The sequence below is a fragment of the Nicotiana tomentosiformis genome, chromosome 6 (assembly GCF_000390325.3).
Source record: "Nicotiana tomentosiformis chromosome 6, ASM39032v3, whole genome shotgun sequence".
NCBI lineage: Eukaryota > Viridiplantae > Streptophyta > Magnoliopsida > Solanales > Solanaceae > Nicotiana > Nicotiana tomentosiformis.
The window spans coordinates 75,136,868-75,154,955 of NC_090817.1; the positions used below are offsets into that span (position 1 = coordinate 75,136,868).

The 18,088-nt window shown below is 39.3% G+C and overlaps 2 protein-coding genes across 2 annotated transcripts; both read left to right on the top strand.

The window, feature by feature from the left end:
• Window positions 1-8,102: 8,102 nt before the first annotated feature.
• LOC138894227 (uncharacterized) lies at window positions 8,103-10,727 on the top strand. The gene is made up of 3 exons (XM_070178910.1): window positions 8,103-8,296; window positions 8,615-8,942; window positions 9,639-10,727. The coding sequence occupies exons 1-3, from the start codon at window positions 8,103-8,105 to the stop codon at window positions 10,725-10,727; spliced, it is 1,611 nt and encodes a 536-aa protein (XP_070035011.1).
• Window positions 10,728-11,369: 642 nt separating this feature from the next.
• LOC138894228 (uncharacterized) lies at window positions 11,370-11,936 on the top strand. The gene has a single exon (XM_070178911.1). The coding sequence runs from the start codon at window positions 11,370-11,372 to the stop codon at window positions 11,934-11,936; it is 567 nt and encodes a 188-aa protein (XP_070035012.1).
• The last annotated feature ends 6,152 nt before the right edge of the window (window positions 11,937-18,088 follow it).

Here is an 18,088-nt window from a genome sequence, read left to right on the forward strand (position 1 = left end):
CTATGTGATGCTTTGCTACTGAACTTTGCTAAATTTTGCTGGTCTACCTGACCAGTTATGTTGTATGATCACTCTGGGAATTTCTGTCAATTCTCTTTACTTGTTGCTTTGGTATTCTGAATTTCTATTTTTAGCCGGTTGAAAGCCAAGGCTACCTAGGTTCTCTGTTGGCCTCCCTAGTGCGAGCACTGCTCAAGGTCCAATTGAGGCCATTGTGAACTCTTACGCACTAGGGGATCGACCCTAGTCACTCCTCTTAACCTCCAAGCTATCCCTAATGCTCTAATTCCCTATCATGTACTGTATTCTATGTTGGTTGCTCCAACTGATGCAATATTTGGTGTTATGGCTCATTGAAAGGGGTATGAACTCCCCTATGGACATGTGATCGTACGGTTCTTTGTTGAAGGTCTAAGTCAGCTATGCTAGAAGTTTTGAAGGCCCAGTAAGGCTAGGTATTTAGTTATTCTATTTGGGCCTGCTATAGGCCTGTCTATTGCCATGTAATATTACTACTTTATTATTAATTTGGGTCTGTAATAATAATCTTTGTATAAACGATTGGGGTGTTAGTAAAAGGGGATGGGGTAGATTCTAATATTAACGTATGATGGGTAGAAAACATGTCTAAAGGATTGATTGATGCTTTGCCTTATGTTGTTCATTCTCTATGTACACTGTAGAAAGCATGCTATTAGGGAAACACAGACACTTGCACTACTTGTTTATTAGTAAAGCCTGAACTCAAATGTCTCAATATCTTTGTAGCTATATTTTGATTAGAGAACCTGCCCGTAGGAAATATTGTTGAATTTCCTGTTAATTCGCATTACTATAGATCATCCCTATAGGACTCTAATCTATTCATTTGTTATGGTATTGCATATTTCACCTAGAGAAATCTGCCTATAAGGTCTAGCAATAAAATCAGACTCCTCAATTGTTAATCATTAGAAATCATGCCTATAGGACGCCACTGCTCGCCTTAATAACTGGTAGTGACGCCCTTTAAACACTGTTCATCACTCACTCAGGCCATTATCAAGTGTATAAGTAATTCTGAATTTCCACTCCCTCTATCACATAACTCACCTAGGCGCAACAATTATAAGGCTAGTAATTGAGGAATTTGCCTTCTCAATAACCAATGTGTAATAACCTATGCAATCCTATCTATGAATCTCGCTGGTTCTTGAATCTGCTTGCGTGCCTTGATGCATGTCTCCTAGAAATCATGCCTATAGGGAGTTAAGTTCCTTAATTTTGAATTGCCTAACATGAAAAACCTGTTTCACGTGCATTTGTTGTTTAAGTGTGGAGGCAAACTTGAGCCTTAAATAGCCATATTTGAAGTCCAATGTGTTTTTGTATGTCGCTTAGTTTTAACATTTCTGAGCAGCCTAAGTGAGGTCTAGAACCACCCAAAATAGAGGTCCAATACCTCTTGGACCATAGGTATAGGATGGGTAGTGCACGCATCAGGTACAACTTATAATTGAATTAGTGTGCTTTAGGTAACAACTTTAACATAGTAATCGGGTAGCAGGAGATGATAGTCTATGCCCGCTGAATAATGAGTAACACCCCATCTTGAGGGAGTTACGAAGTATTATTTATGTTGCACGGGATGATCCTTTAGGCTAATAAACTTAGGACCCCTTATATGTTATTATTAGATCTATATAGTTGTATCCCAATGTTCGCACTAAGATCTGTATTAATCATGTTGTAATAAAGTTCTGTGACTTCTGAACTCCCTTTGTTTATTTTATCACCTATCTTAATCATAATCCACATAATCTTAAGTTCGAACGGGACCCACAGTTATGGACCTCGAGGAGTACCTAACACCTTCTCTTTGAGGTAACTTGAGCCCTTACCCGATCTTTGGTGGCGTTGACGAGTCAAACAAAGTTATTTGCATAATAGGTGCCCTAACGCACCTTAAAAAATAATTAGGTGGCGACTCTTCTCCTTTAACACTATATCTCCCATTCTAAAAAGGAGTTGTCACAACGTCGAAGCCCTCTTTTCGCGAGAAGAGAAAAAAAACGGGGCGCGACAGCATGGCGACTCTGCTGGGGATTTACACTTAGGCTCTTACCATAATGAACTTGGCTTATGTGGATTAGTTTTCTTTGTTATAAAACGCACATTCCCTTTCCTTCTTTATTTGTTAGATTTGCTATAACACGCACATCCCTTTCCCGTTCACCTTTACTTGTTTAAAACCGTTATAACATGTACATCCCTTCCTTTCTCCACCTTTATTTGCTTAAATTTGTTATAACATGCACATCCCTTTCCCTATTCGCCCTTAGTTGCTCTAACTGCTATTTATTAGCTATATCATGTCTCTCCCACCCTTACTCCCCTGCTTACTTTATTATATTCCCTATGTTCCACGAGCTAACTTCTTCTTTTGTCTTTCTTTTTATGTCCTTTATGTTTTATCTTAATACTGTGTTTATTGCTCTCACATATCTATCATACAAATACTTGGCAATGTGTTATTATCTTTGCATAAAGCATGCTCCATATCATATTCCACTCGTGCCCAACTAATACCATAGCAATACTTGATGAGTGTCCGCGCTCTTCCAAAATTACCCTTTAAATTGGAAAGGCTTATTTGTGGTAAACTAGTCGATCAGCGGTGCAGTCGACGATTCCGTGCCTTTCCCTCTCAAGTTTTTCACTTGAGGGTACCGGTCTAGACCCTTCTAGAAACCTCACTCCAATATCAACTGTGCATGCATCATGTCAAACCTAGTATGGGTTAGAACATTGTCCACGTGATAATCCACTAAGATAAGTCGAGTCCAAAGTCCGACGGGATTTCCATAATCTCAATGGACACCATCACGTTATGTGCATTACTTGGAGAAAACATCCCGATATATTGATCATAAATGTGTAAATAGTCAGACCCAGAGGGGGAAAGGGCTAACTCTATTTGTTTTGCAGAAAATGAGGCACGAAGTTCCCAGGTTCGGCATGGTTCAAAACATCCCACCTTTGCTGCTTGATTGGTGGAACAACTTCTCACTTAGTGACAAGAATCATGTGAAAAGGGTCCTCGGAAATTTACCTTCCTTATTGGACATTCGGCCAAATAACGCATTGATTGAGGCTTCCACTATGTTTTGGGATGAGAAAAGAGCTATCTTCCGCTTTGGCGATGTAGAAATGAACCCTCTCTTAGAGGAAATAGGAGGCTTCGCTAGGCTGCCATGGGATAGTCCGGGTTTATTAGTACCAAAAAATTGCACTCCCCGCGATTTTTTGAAAATGACGGGTTTCAAGAAAAATGATGAATTACTCTGTCTGAAGGAGTCCTACATACCATTTGAATTCCTATATGAATGTTATGGGCATAGCAAGTCATATCGCCTTCACCATGATGAACTTGCCTTACTTCTTTGGGTTGGACACACCGCCGAGTCTTTGTGTTGATTGTATGTTTCTTGGGGTTGCTGATATTTTCGATGAAAGGGGGGAGGATCCACACTCGCTTAACAATGGTCACTAGGACTCTAATGGAAGGAATTTAAGGGCAAACTTACACTATCATCCCCATGATCTTGGCCGAAATGTACCGAGCTCTAGATCGATGCAAGCAGGGGTACAGACATTTCGAGGGCTGTAATCTGTTGCTGCAGGTTTGGTTATTAGAACATTTCTAGAGAGGTGAATATCGTCAGGAACTTCTGGGATGAACATTGAATGACTACATAGCCTACCATCATCCAAAAAGAATGACATTTATCCCATATAGGTTCACGCAACCTGGAAATACTGTGAGCTGGGTGCGTTTCTTCAGCAATTTGACTGATGAAAAGGTACATTGGATATTCGAATGGTTCCCTAACAGCGAATTCATCATTAGGTCCAGAGAAACTACTCATTTAGTGTTGATCGGGTTAAGATGAATTTATTCTTATGCTCTTGTAAGGGTAATGAGGCAAGCGAGAAGAAAGCAGGTTATACCTCGAGTTTCCAATATGGTCCAGTACAAAGCAGACTTTAAAGGGAACATCATTCCGTTCAAGTTCGAGGCACAGCATATGTGGAATCAAAAGGTTATTGTAGAGAAAGACACTATCGAATCAGACAAGTACCATGCCGGCCATGTATACTTCTACCCATCATGGTTGGTAGATGATATAGCGGGAGATGTCAAGCCAGGGATTAATATGAAAAAAAAGGTTATAGATGACGCTGCTGAAGCACAAGTTAAGTATAGGATGTTGTGCAAGAGGGTTTTGAGTCTGAAGCTAGACATTTGGAACAACACAAAGTGGATATGGAAGCCATCAACGAATGGAAAGAAATTGCCACTAAATCAACAAAAAGATTGGAATATTTGGAGCAAGGGTTAATAGAACTTGAGGGGAAGATGAGGAAGAGGCTCTCGGATTGTCAGAATACGGAAGGCAATGAGGGAGGGCATCTAGCAAGGGATTACCTACTGTTGGACATGCGCGACCTAGGGAGCTTTATTGATGGATCCAAGAAGGCCAAGCACGGAGAAGGTCCCTCTGGGGCCAAGTAGATTAGGAAATGATGTTCTTTACTACTTTTTAGCTTAGTTTTAGATTTTGATTGTAATAAGGAAAATGCCATTAGTAATTTTCTTATTATTGTCATTTTAGTATGGATCTGATTCATTTTCACATTAATGAAATGACACAATTATTGGAATCAATTTTCTCCAAGTCTATGTGTCGCTTAGGCCTACCTCGGGCACAACGAGGTCCCCCCAAATTAGGACGCGAGTCTGTTACATGAATTTGCAAAGCATGTTCAATATTGCAAGCATTCTTTCAATATCCCTAACTGACTTAGTTACCTTTTTGTTTTTCTTTTCTTTTGTTTATTCCCATTGCCCAAAGATTGGTTCGTGCATACCGGCATCATCCGCATATCACACTAGATCCAGAGATCCTCCACCTCCTCCTCCACCAAGGGATCCTAAAGGCAGAAGCAAAGGGAAAGAAAAAATGGATGATTTAAGCGGTATCAGAAAGGACAATGCAGAGAACATTGAAACCTCGGACGGTCGGAATACTCCAGCACAGAATGAATTGATCCTACGTATGGAATAGAAAATATCGGAGCTACAAGGGGAACTTGAGTAGGTCCGAAACTTGGCAAACCTTTCCCTTACCCTAAACGTCCCTGACCTTAACCAACAAAACACAAACGCCCAAAACCTGGTACCTCCCTAAAATACACAAAATCCGCAAGATCCTCCCGCACCACATCAATACGCCACACCTTCTTAGAACCACAACCCTCCACCGGTACTTACTCCTCAACAACACCATCACCACCCAACTCAATACCAACAAACAACCACATACGACACCCCTCAGAATGCACCACAACCTACTCCTAACCCACAAAACTCAACCAATAACCACCATTACGCCCATATTCTCGGAGTCCACCAAAGCAATCCCATATATGTGGATACTTTACCCCACACCCCATAACAGACCCTATACATACCCGAGTCCGCCAAGAAGGACCTGCTCATCAAGAACATGCAGAAGAACTCAAGAAACTTACTGGCAGAGTTCAAATTATTGAAGGGGGAAAATGCATTAAGGGTTTGAATTATGAAGATTTGTGTATTCAACTAGATGTAGAACTGCCAGAAGGTTACAAACCTCCTAAGTTCGAAATGCTCGACGGGACTGGTGATCTGAAGGTGCACTTGAGAACGTATTGTGACAAGCTTGTAGGAGTTGGCAAGGATGAAAGAATCTGCATGAAGTTGTTCATGAGGAGCCTCATTGGAGATGCTCTGTCTATGTACATCAGTCAAAACCCAAAGAAGTGGGTTAATTGGGTGAGCATGGCATCCGATTTCATGGATCAATTCAGGTTTAACACCAAAAATGCACCAGACGTTTTCTACATTCAGAATCTCAAGAAGAAGCTAACGAAAGCTTTTCGCGAGTATGCTACTCGGTGGAGGTCTGAAGCTGCAAAAGTAAGGCCAGCACTGGAAGAAGAATAGATGAATAAGTTCTTCATCAGAGCTCAAGATCCGCAATACTATGAAAGACTGATGGTTATTGAAAACCATAAATTTTCTGACATCATCAAATTTGGAGAAAGAATAGAAGAAGGGATCAAAAGCGGAATGGTGATAAATTTTGAAGCACTCCAAGCCACAAATAAAGCCTTACAGTCAGGAGGTATCTCCAAGAAGAAAGAAGTAGGTGCGGTGATGGTAGCCCAAGGTCCAAAGTCTCCTCTTACATACCAAACACCTCCACCCACATATTAGTCTTCACCTCCCAGATACTAACAACCTACTGCCACTTACCATACCTATAACACCCAACCAACATACTACCACTCACCATCAGCCCGCCAAAACTACCAAAAACCTAAACCAAATTTCGACCGCAGACCACCCAGACAATACACCCCAATTGCTGAACCCATAGACCAACTGTACGAGAGACTGAAGGCAACTGGTTATATCACTCCCATTCCTGCTGTTGCTATGGAAAATGCCTCCCAGTGGATTAACCCAAATAAGATATGTGCCTATCACTCAGGCATGAAAGGTCATGCTATTGATGAGTGTCGTACTTTGAAGGATAAGATTCATACATTAATTGACACCAAAGTCATACAGGCAAAGGAGGCTGCACCCAATGTCTGTCACAATCCTCTCCTGGATCACAAGGGTGGAGGGGTAAACGTGATAGAGACCGATGAAGAATGGGACTCAGCGGGGTCAATTGGACTCATTCGAGAAGGGGATAATCCTAAAACATCTCCAGTAACTCTCACACCTATCATGGTACAAACTAAGGCACCAATTGAAGTTGAGATAGTTGCACCAAATCAGTTTTAAGTTGAAGTAACAACCCCTTCACCGTGATGGTAGCACCTATGCCATCTTATAAGTTTAATGCTATACCATGGGATTATGTTGCTGAAGAAAGAAGGAAAGGAAAGGAAAAAATGGAAGAAACAGGTGTAGCGCAAGGCATAACCAGAACTGGTAGGATTTATACACCCGAGCATTTGGGAGGAACGAGCAAAGAAGCGGCATCTAAATCGCCTGTCATTGAGACTGGCCCAGACGACCTTCAGAGAAAGGTGCATGCAATAGAATATTCTGTGGTTGATCATCTGAACAAAACCCCTGCTTAAATATCTATTTTATCACTGCTGCAAAACTCTGACGCACATAGGAATGCCCTGATGAAGGTGTTGAATGAAGCCTATGTACCCAACAACATCACCAGCGGAGAAATGGCCAACATGGTAGGGCAAGTGTTGGAAGGCCACAAGATCACTTTTCATGAAAACGAGCTGCCGCTAGAAGGACTAAGTAACAAAAGGGCACTGCATATCACAGTGTAGTTTGAGGACAAGTTCATTGCTTGAGTCCTGATAGATGGGGGTTCGAGTCTTAACATATATCCACTAACTACTTTGAAAAGATTGGGTAAAGGCATGTATGAGATACGAGCAAGAAGTATGAATGTGAAAGAATTTTATGGGTCTCAAAGGGCCACAATTGGGAGACCAACCCCAGCCTACAAATGGGCCCACCCTGGTTTGATGTTGAGTTTCAAGTGTTGGACATATCTGCTACCTATAACCTATTGTTGGGACGACCTTGGATACATGCCGCTGGGGCCGTAGATTCTACTCTACATCAGGTCGTGAAGTTTGAATGGAACCATCGAGAAGTGACCATCCATAGAGGCGGAAGTAATCCCATTTAAACCAATCAAACTGTTCCGGTCATCGAGAATAGAATGAAGTTGGGTGGAGAAACATACCATCACATCTAGCACGTCAACGCAATTGAAAAGGACAAATGGTGGAGCAATAAGATAGAAGGCATATTGACATGGATATAGTATGAACCTAGCAAGGGTCTCGGTAAGAATCTCCAGGGGATTACCAAACCGATACAGCTAAAGCGTCACGTCACAACATTTGGGCTTGGGTATGAACACATATGGCATGAGTATCAAAATTGGTCGCCACCGTGGCATGGTCCTTATTACCATTTAGAAAAACCAGTACCACATTTGCACCAGTCATTTCATCAAGCTGACATGATATGGGGGTCCAAAGAAGATGAAGTTTTGGTTGGCATAAGGAATTTATTTCTGGATGATGAGGACATGGATTGCAGTGCGATAGTTGAGGAGGATGAGGAGGAGGAAGGCCTTATTATTCAGACCGTGGAGAAGGGAGCTATTCTCAAGAACTGGATTGCTGCACCATCGAGGGCCCGTCGAGTTCCTGGGTAGCCTGGCAATTAGCATCATTTATTTTGAAAGCAATTTTGTGAGCATCTAAGACATTTTCAGTATTTTGTTTTAAGCATATTTTGTTTTGAAATAATTGCTCGAGTCATCGAGCCATACTTGTTTGACGTTTTCAAGATTTATCTAATGCATTGTTATTTTTAGTATTTATTATTAATCTTTACATTTTTTTCTACAACATTATTATTACCTATCCCAATGAACCTACGATTGTGACATGTAATGAGACAACGCAACATAAGGATAATGATTCAGAGGATCTGGAAGAGGATATAATACCCGAGGAAAATTGTTAGAGAAGTGGAAAACTTTGAAAACAAGCCTAAGTCCAAATTGGATGAGACTGAAACCGTTAATTTGGGAGACTCTGAAACAGTCAAGGAGACTCGTGAAAGCATTCACCTATCACCGTCAGAGAAGGAAGAATACATCCGATTCTTGAAGGAGTATGAGGATATTTTTGCATGGTCCTATTATGATATGACTGGTTTGAGCACGTCCATAGTGGCTCATAAACTACCTATCAACTCTATGTGTCTGCCTGTAAAGCAGAAGCTCAGAAAATTCAAACCAGATATGAGTTTGAAAATAAAGGAGGAAGTCACCAAGCAGATCAAAGCCAAGGTTCTCAGAGTAGTTGAATATCCGACCTGAATGGCTAACATTATGCCGGTTCCAAAGAAAGATGGGAAGGTCAGAGTATGTGTCGACTATCGGGATTTAAACAGAGCAAGTCCCAAAGATGATTTCCCTTTGCCCAATATACACATATTGATTGACAACTGTGCCAAGCATGAACTTCAATCCTTTGTGGATTGCTTCGCGGGATATCATCAGATCTGGATGGTTGAAGAGGATGCCAAAAATACAGCCTTTATTACACCATGGGGAGTATATTGTTACAAGATGATGCCATTTGGCCTAAAGAATGCTGGAGCCACCTATATGAGGGCCATGACCATATTTCACAACATGATACACAAAGAGATAGAGGTGTACGTGGATGAAGTCATCATCAAATCCAAGAGAAGCACAAATCATATAGAAGATTTGAGAAAATTCTTTGATTGACTTCGAAGGTACAACCTGAAACTGAATCTCGTAAAATGTGCCTTCTGAGTCCCTACTGAAAAGTTGTTAGGGTTCATTGTCAGCCGTTGAGAAATTGAGCTAGACCCATCAAAGGTCAAGGCTATCCAAGATTTTCCACCTCCGAAGAACAAGAAAGATGTGATGAGTTTCTTGGGGCGTCTCAATTACATCAGCCATTTCATAGCACAATCAACTGTGATTTGTGAATGGATTTTCAAAATGTTGAAGAAAGACACTGCAACAAGTTGGACTGAAGAGTGCCAAAAAGCCTTTGACAAGATCAAGGAATATTTATCTAAACCACCCGTTCTGGTCCTACCGGAACCTGGGAGACCTCTGCTACTCTATTTATCTGTACTGGATGGGGCTTTCGGCTGTGTCTTAGGACAACACGACGAGACGGGAAGAAAGGAACATGCCATATACTATCTAAGTAATAAGTTTACACCCTACGAAGCGCGATATTCTTTGCTGGAGCGCACCTGCTGCGCTTTGACATGGATAGCTCAGGAGTTGAGGCACTACTTCTGTGCCTACACCACATATATCATATCAAGGATGGATCTGCTAAAATACATCTTCCAGAAACCCATGCCAACGGGAAAGTTGGCAAAATGGCAGATACTACTGAGTGAGTTCGACATCATCTATGTAACACAGAAGGCGGTCAAGGGGCAAGCGTTGGCAGATCATCTGGCAGACAATTCTGTGGGTGGAGAATACGAACCACTGAAAACGTATTTTCCCGATGAAGAGGTATCATTTGTAGGAGAAGATATCACCGAAACCTATGACGGTTGGAGAATGTTCTTCGATGGAGATGCAAATTTCAAAGGAGTAGGTATTAGAGCAGTTTTAGTGTCAGAAAGAGGTCAACACTATCTAGTATTCGCAAAGCTCATGTTTCCATGTACCAACAATATGGAAGAATATGAGGCTTTCATATTGGGACTCAAGTTGGCCATTGACATGAACGTTCAGGAATTGCTAGTAATTGGTGACTCAGACCTTTTGGTACATCAGGTTCTAAGAGAATGGGATACAAAGAATACCAAAATGCTATCGTATTTGTACTATGTACAAGAATTAATGAAGAGATTCACAAAGATAGAGTTCAAACATATTCCTAGAATCCAGAATGAGTTCGCAGATGCATTGGCCACTCTATCTTCCATGATACAACACCCAAACAAGAATTCCATCGACCCTATCCCGGTAGGGATTCATAATCAGCCAGCTTATTGTGCTCATGTTGAAGAAGAAGTTTATGGAAATCCATGGTTCCATGATATCAAAGAATATTTGGAAAAAAGATAATACTCGAAGCACGCAAATCATACTCAGAAACGCACACTCCGAAGGTTATCTGACCACTTATTCCAAAGCGGAGGAATTCTGTACAGAAGGATTCCAGATATGGGGTTATTACGGTGTGTCGACACCAAGGAAGCATCCAAATTGCTCGAAGAGATACATGCCGGAACTTGCAGACCAAACATAAATGGCTTCGTCTTAGCTAAGAAGATATTAAGAGCAGGGTATTTTTGGATGATAATGGAAACAGACTGCATTAGGTATGTCCAAAAGTGTCATCAATGCCAAGTACATGTTGATACGATACGAGTGCCACCCAATGAACTCAATTCAACAAGTGCACCTTGGCCTTTCTCCACTTGGGGGATGGATGCCATCGGTCCAATCGAACCCGCCGCTTCAAATGGGCACCGGTTCATTTTAGTGGCCATAGATTATTTCACAAAATGTGTTGATGCCGCATCTTACAAGGCTGTAACTAAGAATGTCATAGCAGATTTCGTTAGGGATCGTATTGTCTGTCGATTCGGGGTACTGGAATCAATCATCATCGACAATGCCGCCAACCTTAACAGTGATTTGATGAAATCCATGTGTGAAACCTTCAAGATCCAGCATAAGAATTCCACAACATACAGGCCATAAATGAATGGAGCTGTGGAAGCCACCAATAAGAACATCAAGAAAATATTAAGGAAGATGGTAGATAATCACAAACAATGGCACGAGAAGTTACCATTTTCCCTACTTGGATATCGTACCACGGTTCGCACATCAATTGGGGAAACTCCTTATTTGTTGGTCTATGGCACTGAAGCCGTCATTCTCGCCGAAGTTGAAATTCCTTCTTTAAGAATCATACAAGAGGCTGAACTCAGTGATACAGAATGGATACGAAGTCGTTATGAACAACTGACTCGCATTGACGGAAACATAATGAACGCAGTATGTCACAGTCAACTTTACCAGAACAGGATGTCCAGAGCTTTCAACAAAAGGGTCAGGCCTAGAGAATTCACGCCAGGGCAGTTGGTGCTAAAGCGGATCTTCCTGCATCAAGATGAAGCCAAAGGGAAATTTTCACCCAATTGGCAAGGGCCCTACATGGTTCACAGAGTACTAACAGTAGGAGCACTCAAACTTGCAGAAATGGACAGAGAAATTTGGCCAAAACCTATCAATTCAGACGCAGTCAGGAGATACTATGTTTAGATTGTTTATATTTCTTCATCTGATATAACTGAACTGCGCTTGACCTGATTCCAATTTAAGAGGGGATACGTAGGCAGCCCTGTGGGTTTGGTCACATCTCAATAAAATCTTCATTTTGCCATGGTCTGAAACTGGGGCAGATTCTGAAGTAAGTCCAACCAACTTCGTCATACACAGATCGGTCAAAGAATTGCTTTTAAACTGGGGCAGAATTTTGAGGAGGACCCTCAAAATTCTAAAGAAAGGAAGTCGCAATGTCTCTAAAGTATGTCACAGTCATTGGTTCATCTAAATTACTTGATATTGCATACTACTATATTTAAATAACTACATTCATCAAATGCACGCATATTGTTTGAAAACTTTATTTTTATAAACAACCAGATGCTACCCAGGGTAACTCAAACAGGATCTCAAAACAGGAGCAAAATCAAAGTGAGAAGGCGAAAGCACAGACCAACCTTCCCCGCAAACTCACGATTTTTCTTTGGGTGTAGAAACAATGAACATAACAGGAATATGGGCAAATACATACACACATCAAAATCACTACCTTCATAATGACAAAGTTTCCAAACGCAAACACATCTTCAGCTAAGAAATACTCTGCTATCACTCATTATTTTCCCTCATGGGGCTAAGCCTTGCCTCATTAACCACATAAGGCTAAGCACTGCCTTTATCTGCATGAGACTAAGCATTGTCTCCTATTTGCATGAGGCTAAGCATTGCCTCCTTAACTGTATAAGGCTAAGCACTGCCTTTCTTTGCATGAGACTAAACATTGCCTCCTATTTGCATGAGGCTAAGCATTGCCTCCTTAACTGCATAAGGCTAAGCACTGCCTTTATTTGCATGAGACTAAGCATTGCCTCCTATTTGCATGAGGCTAAGCATTGACTCCTTAACTGCATAAGGATAAGCACTGCCTTTCTTTGCATGAGACTAAGCATTGTATCCTATTTTCATGAGGCTAAGCATTGCCTCCTTAACTGCATAAGGCTAAGCACTGCCTTTCTTTGCATGAGACTAAGCATTGTATCCTATTTGCATGAGGCTAAGCATTGCCTCCTTAACTGTATAAGGCTAAGCACTGCCTTTCTTTGCATGAGACTAAGCATTGTCTCCTATTTGCATGAGGCTAAGCCTTGCCTCCTTAATTGCATAAGGCTAAGTACTGCCTTTCTTACACAAGGCTAAGTACTGCCTTCTTTGCATGAGACTAAGCATTGTCTCCTATTTTGCATGAGGCTGTGCCTTGCCTACCCATTTTTTCATAAGGCTAAGAATTGCCTTTTCCTCACGACTGAATGCTTTCTTCATTACGCCATCTAAAACCTGGCATTAACCTTTACTCACCCAAGGCTAAGCATTGCCCTCATCTTATCCAAGTCTAAGCCTTGTCTTGTCGAATCTTCGCATATGTCCAAACATCATGTCTTTGCATTTCATGGGCTGAAAGCATGCCATTAGGGAAGACACCATTCCATTTCCTGAGGATCTCTCAATATTGCAAATCATTATTCAAAGGAGTCATGGTTTAGAGGCACTATTTTCATGGCCTGGGGACATCATTTCATAGCCTATGAATCCCTTATCACATGATTCACGGCCCATGACGTCATGGTCTAAGGACATCATCCTCACCGTCCAAATATAACTTTCATGGTCCAAAGGGAAATTGCATCATGTTTAAATTCTCGCAATAATCCAAATATACTTGCATGCATCGTGTTTTAAGTTTTGCAGTTAATCCAGGAGGTACCGTTCTCCTAACGGGCGCAATCTTCGCTCCAATTTCCGTTCAATGTTCACATCCTGCAAGTATTTCAAACGTAGTCAACCACCATTAGTTATCAATTTTCACTTGACAACTATTCAAATGGTCATTTTGAAATACATCCATAACTTCTCAGATTCACATTCATGATTTCGTGCAAATTCATCTGATAATGTCCTACCCTAAAGAACCTTTTCCGAAACATACGACCATTCCTACAACAACTCCACCGGTTCAGTTCTCCGATGGATCCAGAACTACACACGGCCCGATTCTCGTAATACCAAGGATATGTAGGCAACTCAGGAACCAGGGTTCGGCCTCCATATTTTCAAATCACCCCATTCGGTCAAAATCGGTCATCATTTCTTTATTTTACAACTCTTTCATCATTCCCGGGTAAAGATGGGCAGCTGTTGATACCTAATTCTCCCCTCATATTTTTAGAAATACATACATACTTTCCAAATAGCATATTTGCCTCATCATTTAGTTTACAAACCTATACAAGCATTTTTCCATAATGTTTCATAAGTTTTAGAGCTTTAAATTAATTTTCTTATATTTGTATTATATAAATATTTAGTAATTATCCTTTAAATTATTTTGTGATGATTTAATTACCCAAAATTATTATTTGCATCCATAATACATGTTTCAAACATTTCTATTCTATTTTTTATAATTGCATTAGCATTTTAAAGATATTTATCTAATTTTGCAATAATGGCCTATATTCTACAAATGATTGCATTTATTATGTTATTTATGCCGAAGTATCATTTTTATATTTTTATAATATTGAGTTATTATTTTCAGTCATTTTATTGCACAAGTAGAATTTAATTATCTATTAGTTATTTTATAAATTATTTTAAGAATAATTGTTGTGTATTTAATAACTGGCCCAAAATAGGCCAATATTCGGACTTAAAACTATCTAGACCTCAGCCCAATTACCCCAAACCTTAGCCCAATTACCCCAAGCCCAACACAAATAACCCACTAACCCCAACCCGATCGGTACCCACTTTACATGACCCGCCCCAACGTTTTTTTAATCTTGGTAGTTGATCTCTCAAGATCAACCGCCCACAATTAAACCCTCCCTTTAACTAACCTAACTCCTAAACCTAACCCCCACTCACCCTTTGAACACCACCTCTGTATCCTCCCATCTCCCTTCTCCCACCTTCATAAACCTTAGCCGTCTCCCCCATCTTCTCCAAATCCGAGTAAATCATGGACTCCCTCTATGATTTACTTACCTTTTATGTGTTACCTCATTATTGACTGCAAGATTATGATGTTATATGGTACTTGCCCCAATTTTGGCATGTACCAGTACCCAAACGGGATTCCACCCCCTTCAATCTATGAGATTTGGACGATATTTTGTCTATATGCACTCTATATGGCCCGATTCAGCGAGATCTTCGACTATCTATGCTTCCTTTCGAACTAGGGTTTTAATTTTTCCCTTGTTCCTTACTGATTCTTAACTGATACTTTTCCTTTTCCGTGTTTGACTATTTGTTTCCTTATTTCTGTTTAATCTGTCATGTTTCCCTATTTTCTACTTTATTTTGCCCTAAATCTGGCTCTAAATATTTTTTTGGTAAGATATTTTCCTTATTCTCTGTTTAATCTTCTATATTCCTTTATTTTTAGTATTATTTGCGTGATAATTGTTATTCACTGTTGATTTACTGAACCTCTTTGTTTCACGCCCTAAAAACAGATTCTAATTGATTCTAGTATATCTTTCCTTATTTGTATTTGAATAATTTGTTTTTCATGTTTATGGTTGATTTCTACACTATATAAACCCCTCCCATGAAACCCCTTAGGGAAGAGATTTCTGAACCCTAATTTAGGCTACTTTTTTCACTACTCTCTCACTCACTATTACCCTAAAACACTCTGAAATTATTGAATAACCTCCTCTGGTGCAAGATCTGCTCGTAGCTTATTTTTGAAGCTCTTGAGAACTCCGAAGCATCGGGGATTTTGGGTTTTTTCTATTACAATTTGCGCTCTTTTAGTTCTACTACTGGTTAGTGTTTAAACCCTCAAAATGTTTGCTTTCTTCCCTTTTTTCTGTACATGTATCTGAATTTTGGTTCAACTATGATGGTGTTCAACTTGATGTCATTTTGTGTTAATTGACGCATGAGAGTAGTATACTGTTCATGTCATGACTCACTATGATTTGCACTCTGCAATTCCCTATCTCCTAAGACTAGTTTTGCACCATGTAACATCTTTACATGTTAATTTTGAACTTCAATATTATGGTTGTATATTTATGACACTTAGTCCTAAACTTAAAGCAAGTTACAAAAAAATTCTGGATAATTAGTCCTCAATTCCTAATTAGCAGCTTATGAGTTCAGGACAGTCAGTCTTAAACTTAGAGTTAGAAGCTCAAAAATTTAGGATCCTGAACTTAGAATTGTAAGCTCAAAAATTTAAAATACCTAGTCCTGAACTTAGAGTTGGAAGCTAAAAAATTTAGGATACTTAGTCCTAAACTTAGATCCGGAAGCTTAAAAATTTAGGACACTTAGTCCTAAACTTAGAGTTGGAAGTTCAAAAATTTAGGACACTTAATCCTGAACTTAGAGTTGGAAGTTCAGAAATTAAGGACAATTAGTCCTTAATTCATAATTAGAAGTAGAAAGTTCAAGACACAATGTAAGCAATATAGAAATAATGAATTCATTTAGGGACTCACTTTTTTGCGACCTTTCCTTTCTCCTTGCCCAACCACCCAATGAATTTCTTCAATAACTTTTCATCATCGTTGGCATAATGCAAACCAATACTTTCTCTCATCTTTTTCCTAGTATACTCGTTAATGACAATATTTGTATTTTTCTCTACAAGCAAAACTACATATACATTAGTTTGGCTGCAAGACTTCAATTCCACGACAAATTCTCCTATGAAGAAACTAAAAGTCAGGATATATTTTTTGAAATGTCCTTACAATTTGAAGTATGAATCTAATATTAAGGACACAATTTTCTAAAATGTCCTTAACTTCTGGAATTTGACCTGAAGAAAAGAACTTAATACCTATGTTGGTCGTCTTGTTTTCTTCTTTTTCTTTAACAGACAATGATGCAAAGATATTACTTATGCTTGTTCCATCCATTGCATTTTCTTCATCTTGAAAATGTGCTCCATGTTCTTTGCTTGCAACTTCACAAGATTCTATAATATTTACAAGAGCAAACACAATTAGTACTTGTTACTAATTTTTGACTAAAACTAATATGTATAAGATAAACATAACTCCATCTAATATTTCACAACTGTCACGATCAAGCCAGTTAAATCATTATCTTGAATAACATCATTTTGACTTCCAATATTGGCTCTAAGAGAGTGAGGTGTAGATATATCATATGTTCCTTCCACACATATGCAAGTTTTGAGATTTCTAACTTTGATATTATTTTTAATTTTTCACGAGAAAAATTGATATTTATGCAGAGGATAATGGTGCGAGAAAGAATTCATATAAATTGTACTGTCAAAAAATCAGTAGCAAAATGTTCTTCCTTGAGATTTCAAATAGTAACTATGTACTTGATGATAAGGTTTGATAATTTACAAGGCATTTCTTTTTTTCTTTTTATTTTCTATTTTTCAATTATTTATGACTGATGGAATTTTATCTGTTTTATTTTTTTATGAAGCATATTGACACTGCCTTGTATTATTTGAGGAAGAAGGAATGCAACCACCGTTGCGCCCATACATTTCGTTGCACAACTACAAATATAGTTTTTGATAACCATATGCTTCTTGTGTATGAGGATTTCCATGAAAATGCTTCAAATGAATTTTCGTGTGGTGAAAATCAATTGTATCTCACACCGTATATGTGGGGTGACAATCGGAGATCTGGAATTGCTTGGTCAGAGTTTGAAAAAACCTTTTTCCATGTCGGTTACATTCAGAAAATAATGATGATGTGATGCATTTCTTTTAGGGGTATTGGACTTGAATGAGAAAATATTGATGTGTACTATTCCATATATAGTGAACTATACAAGGATGGATTGAAACACATTGAAATGTATGCGCGCATGATCCCCCACCTACTAAAGTTCTCACAGTTTGAGAAATATCATAAGTCTTTTGGAAATAAATTTAATAAATTTGATATGCAGAGGCAAAGATCATCGAAACAAATTGGATCGTAAGTGTTGTCATTTGCTATATAATTTATATGTACTTTGTATTTATTTATTAAAAATATTATTTAATTGACTCCCTATCTTAAATCTTTTTAGGACTAAATTGTGGTGTATTCCTAATCAAGTATGTTTAGTTGTTAATGATGGGAAAGGATGTGGAC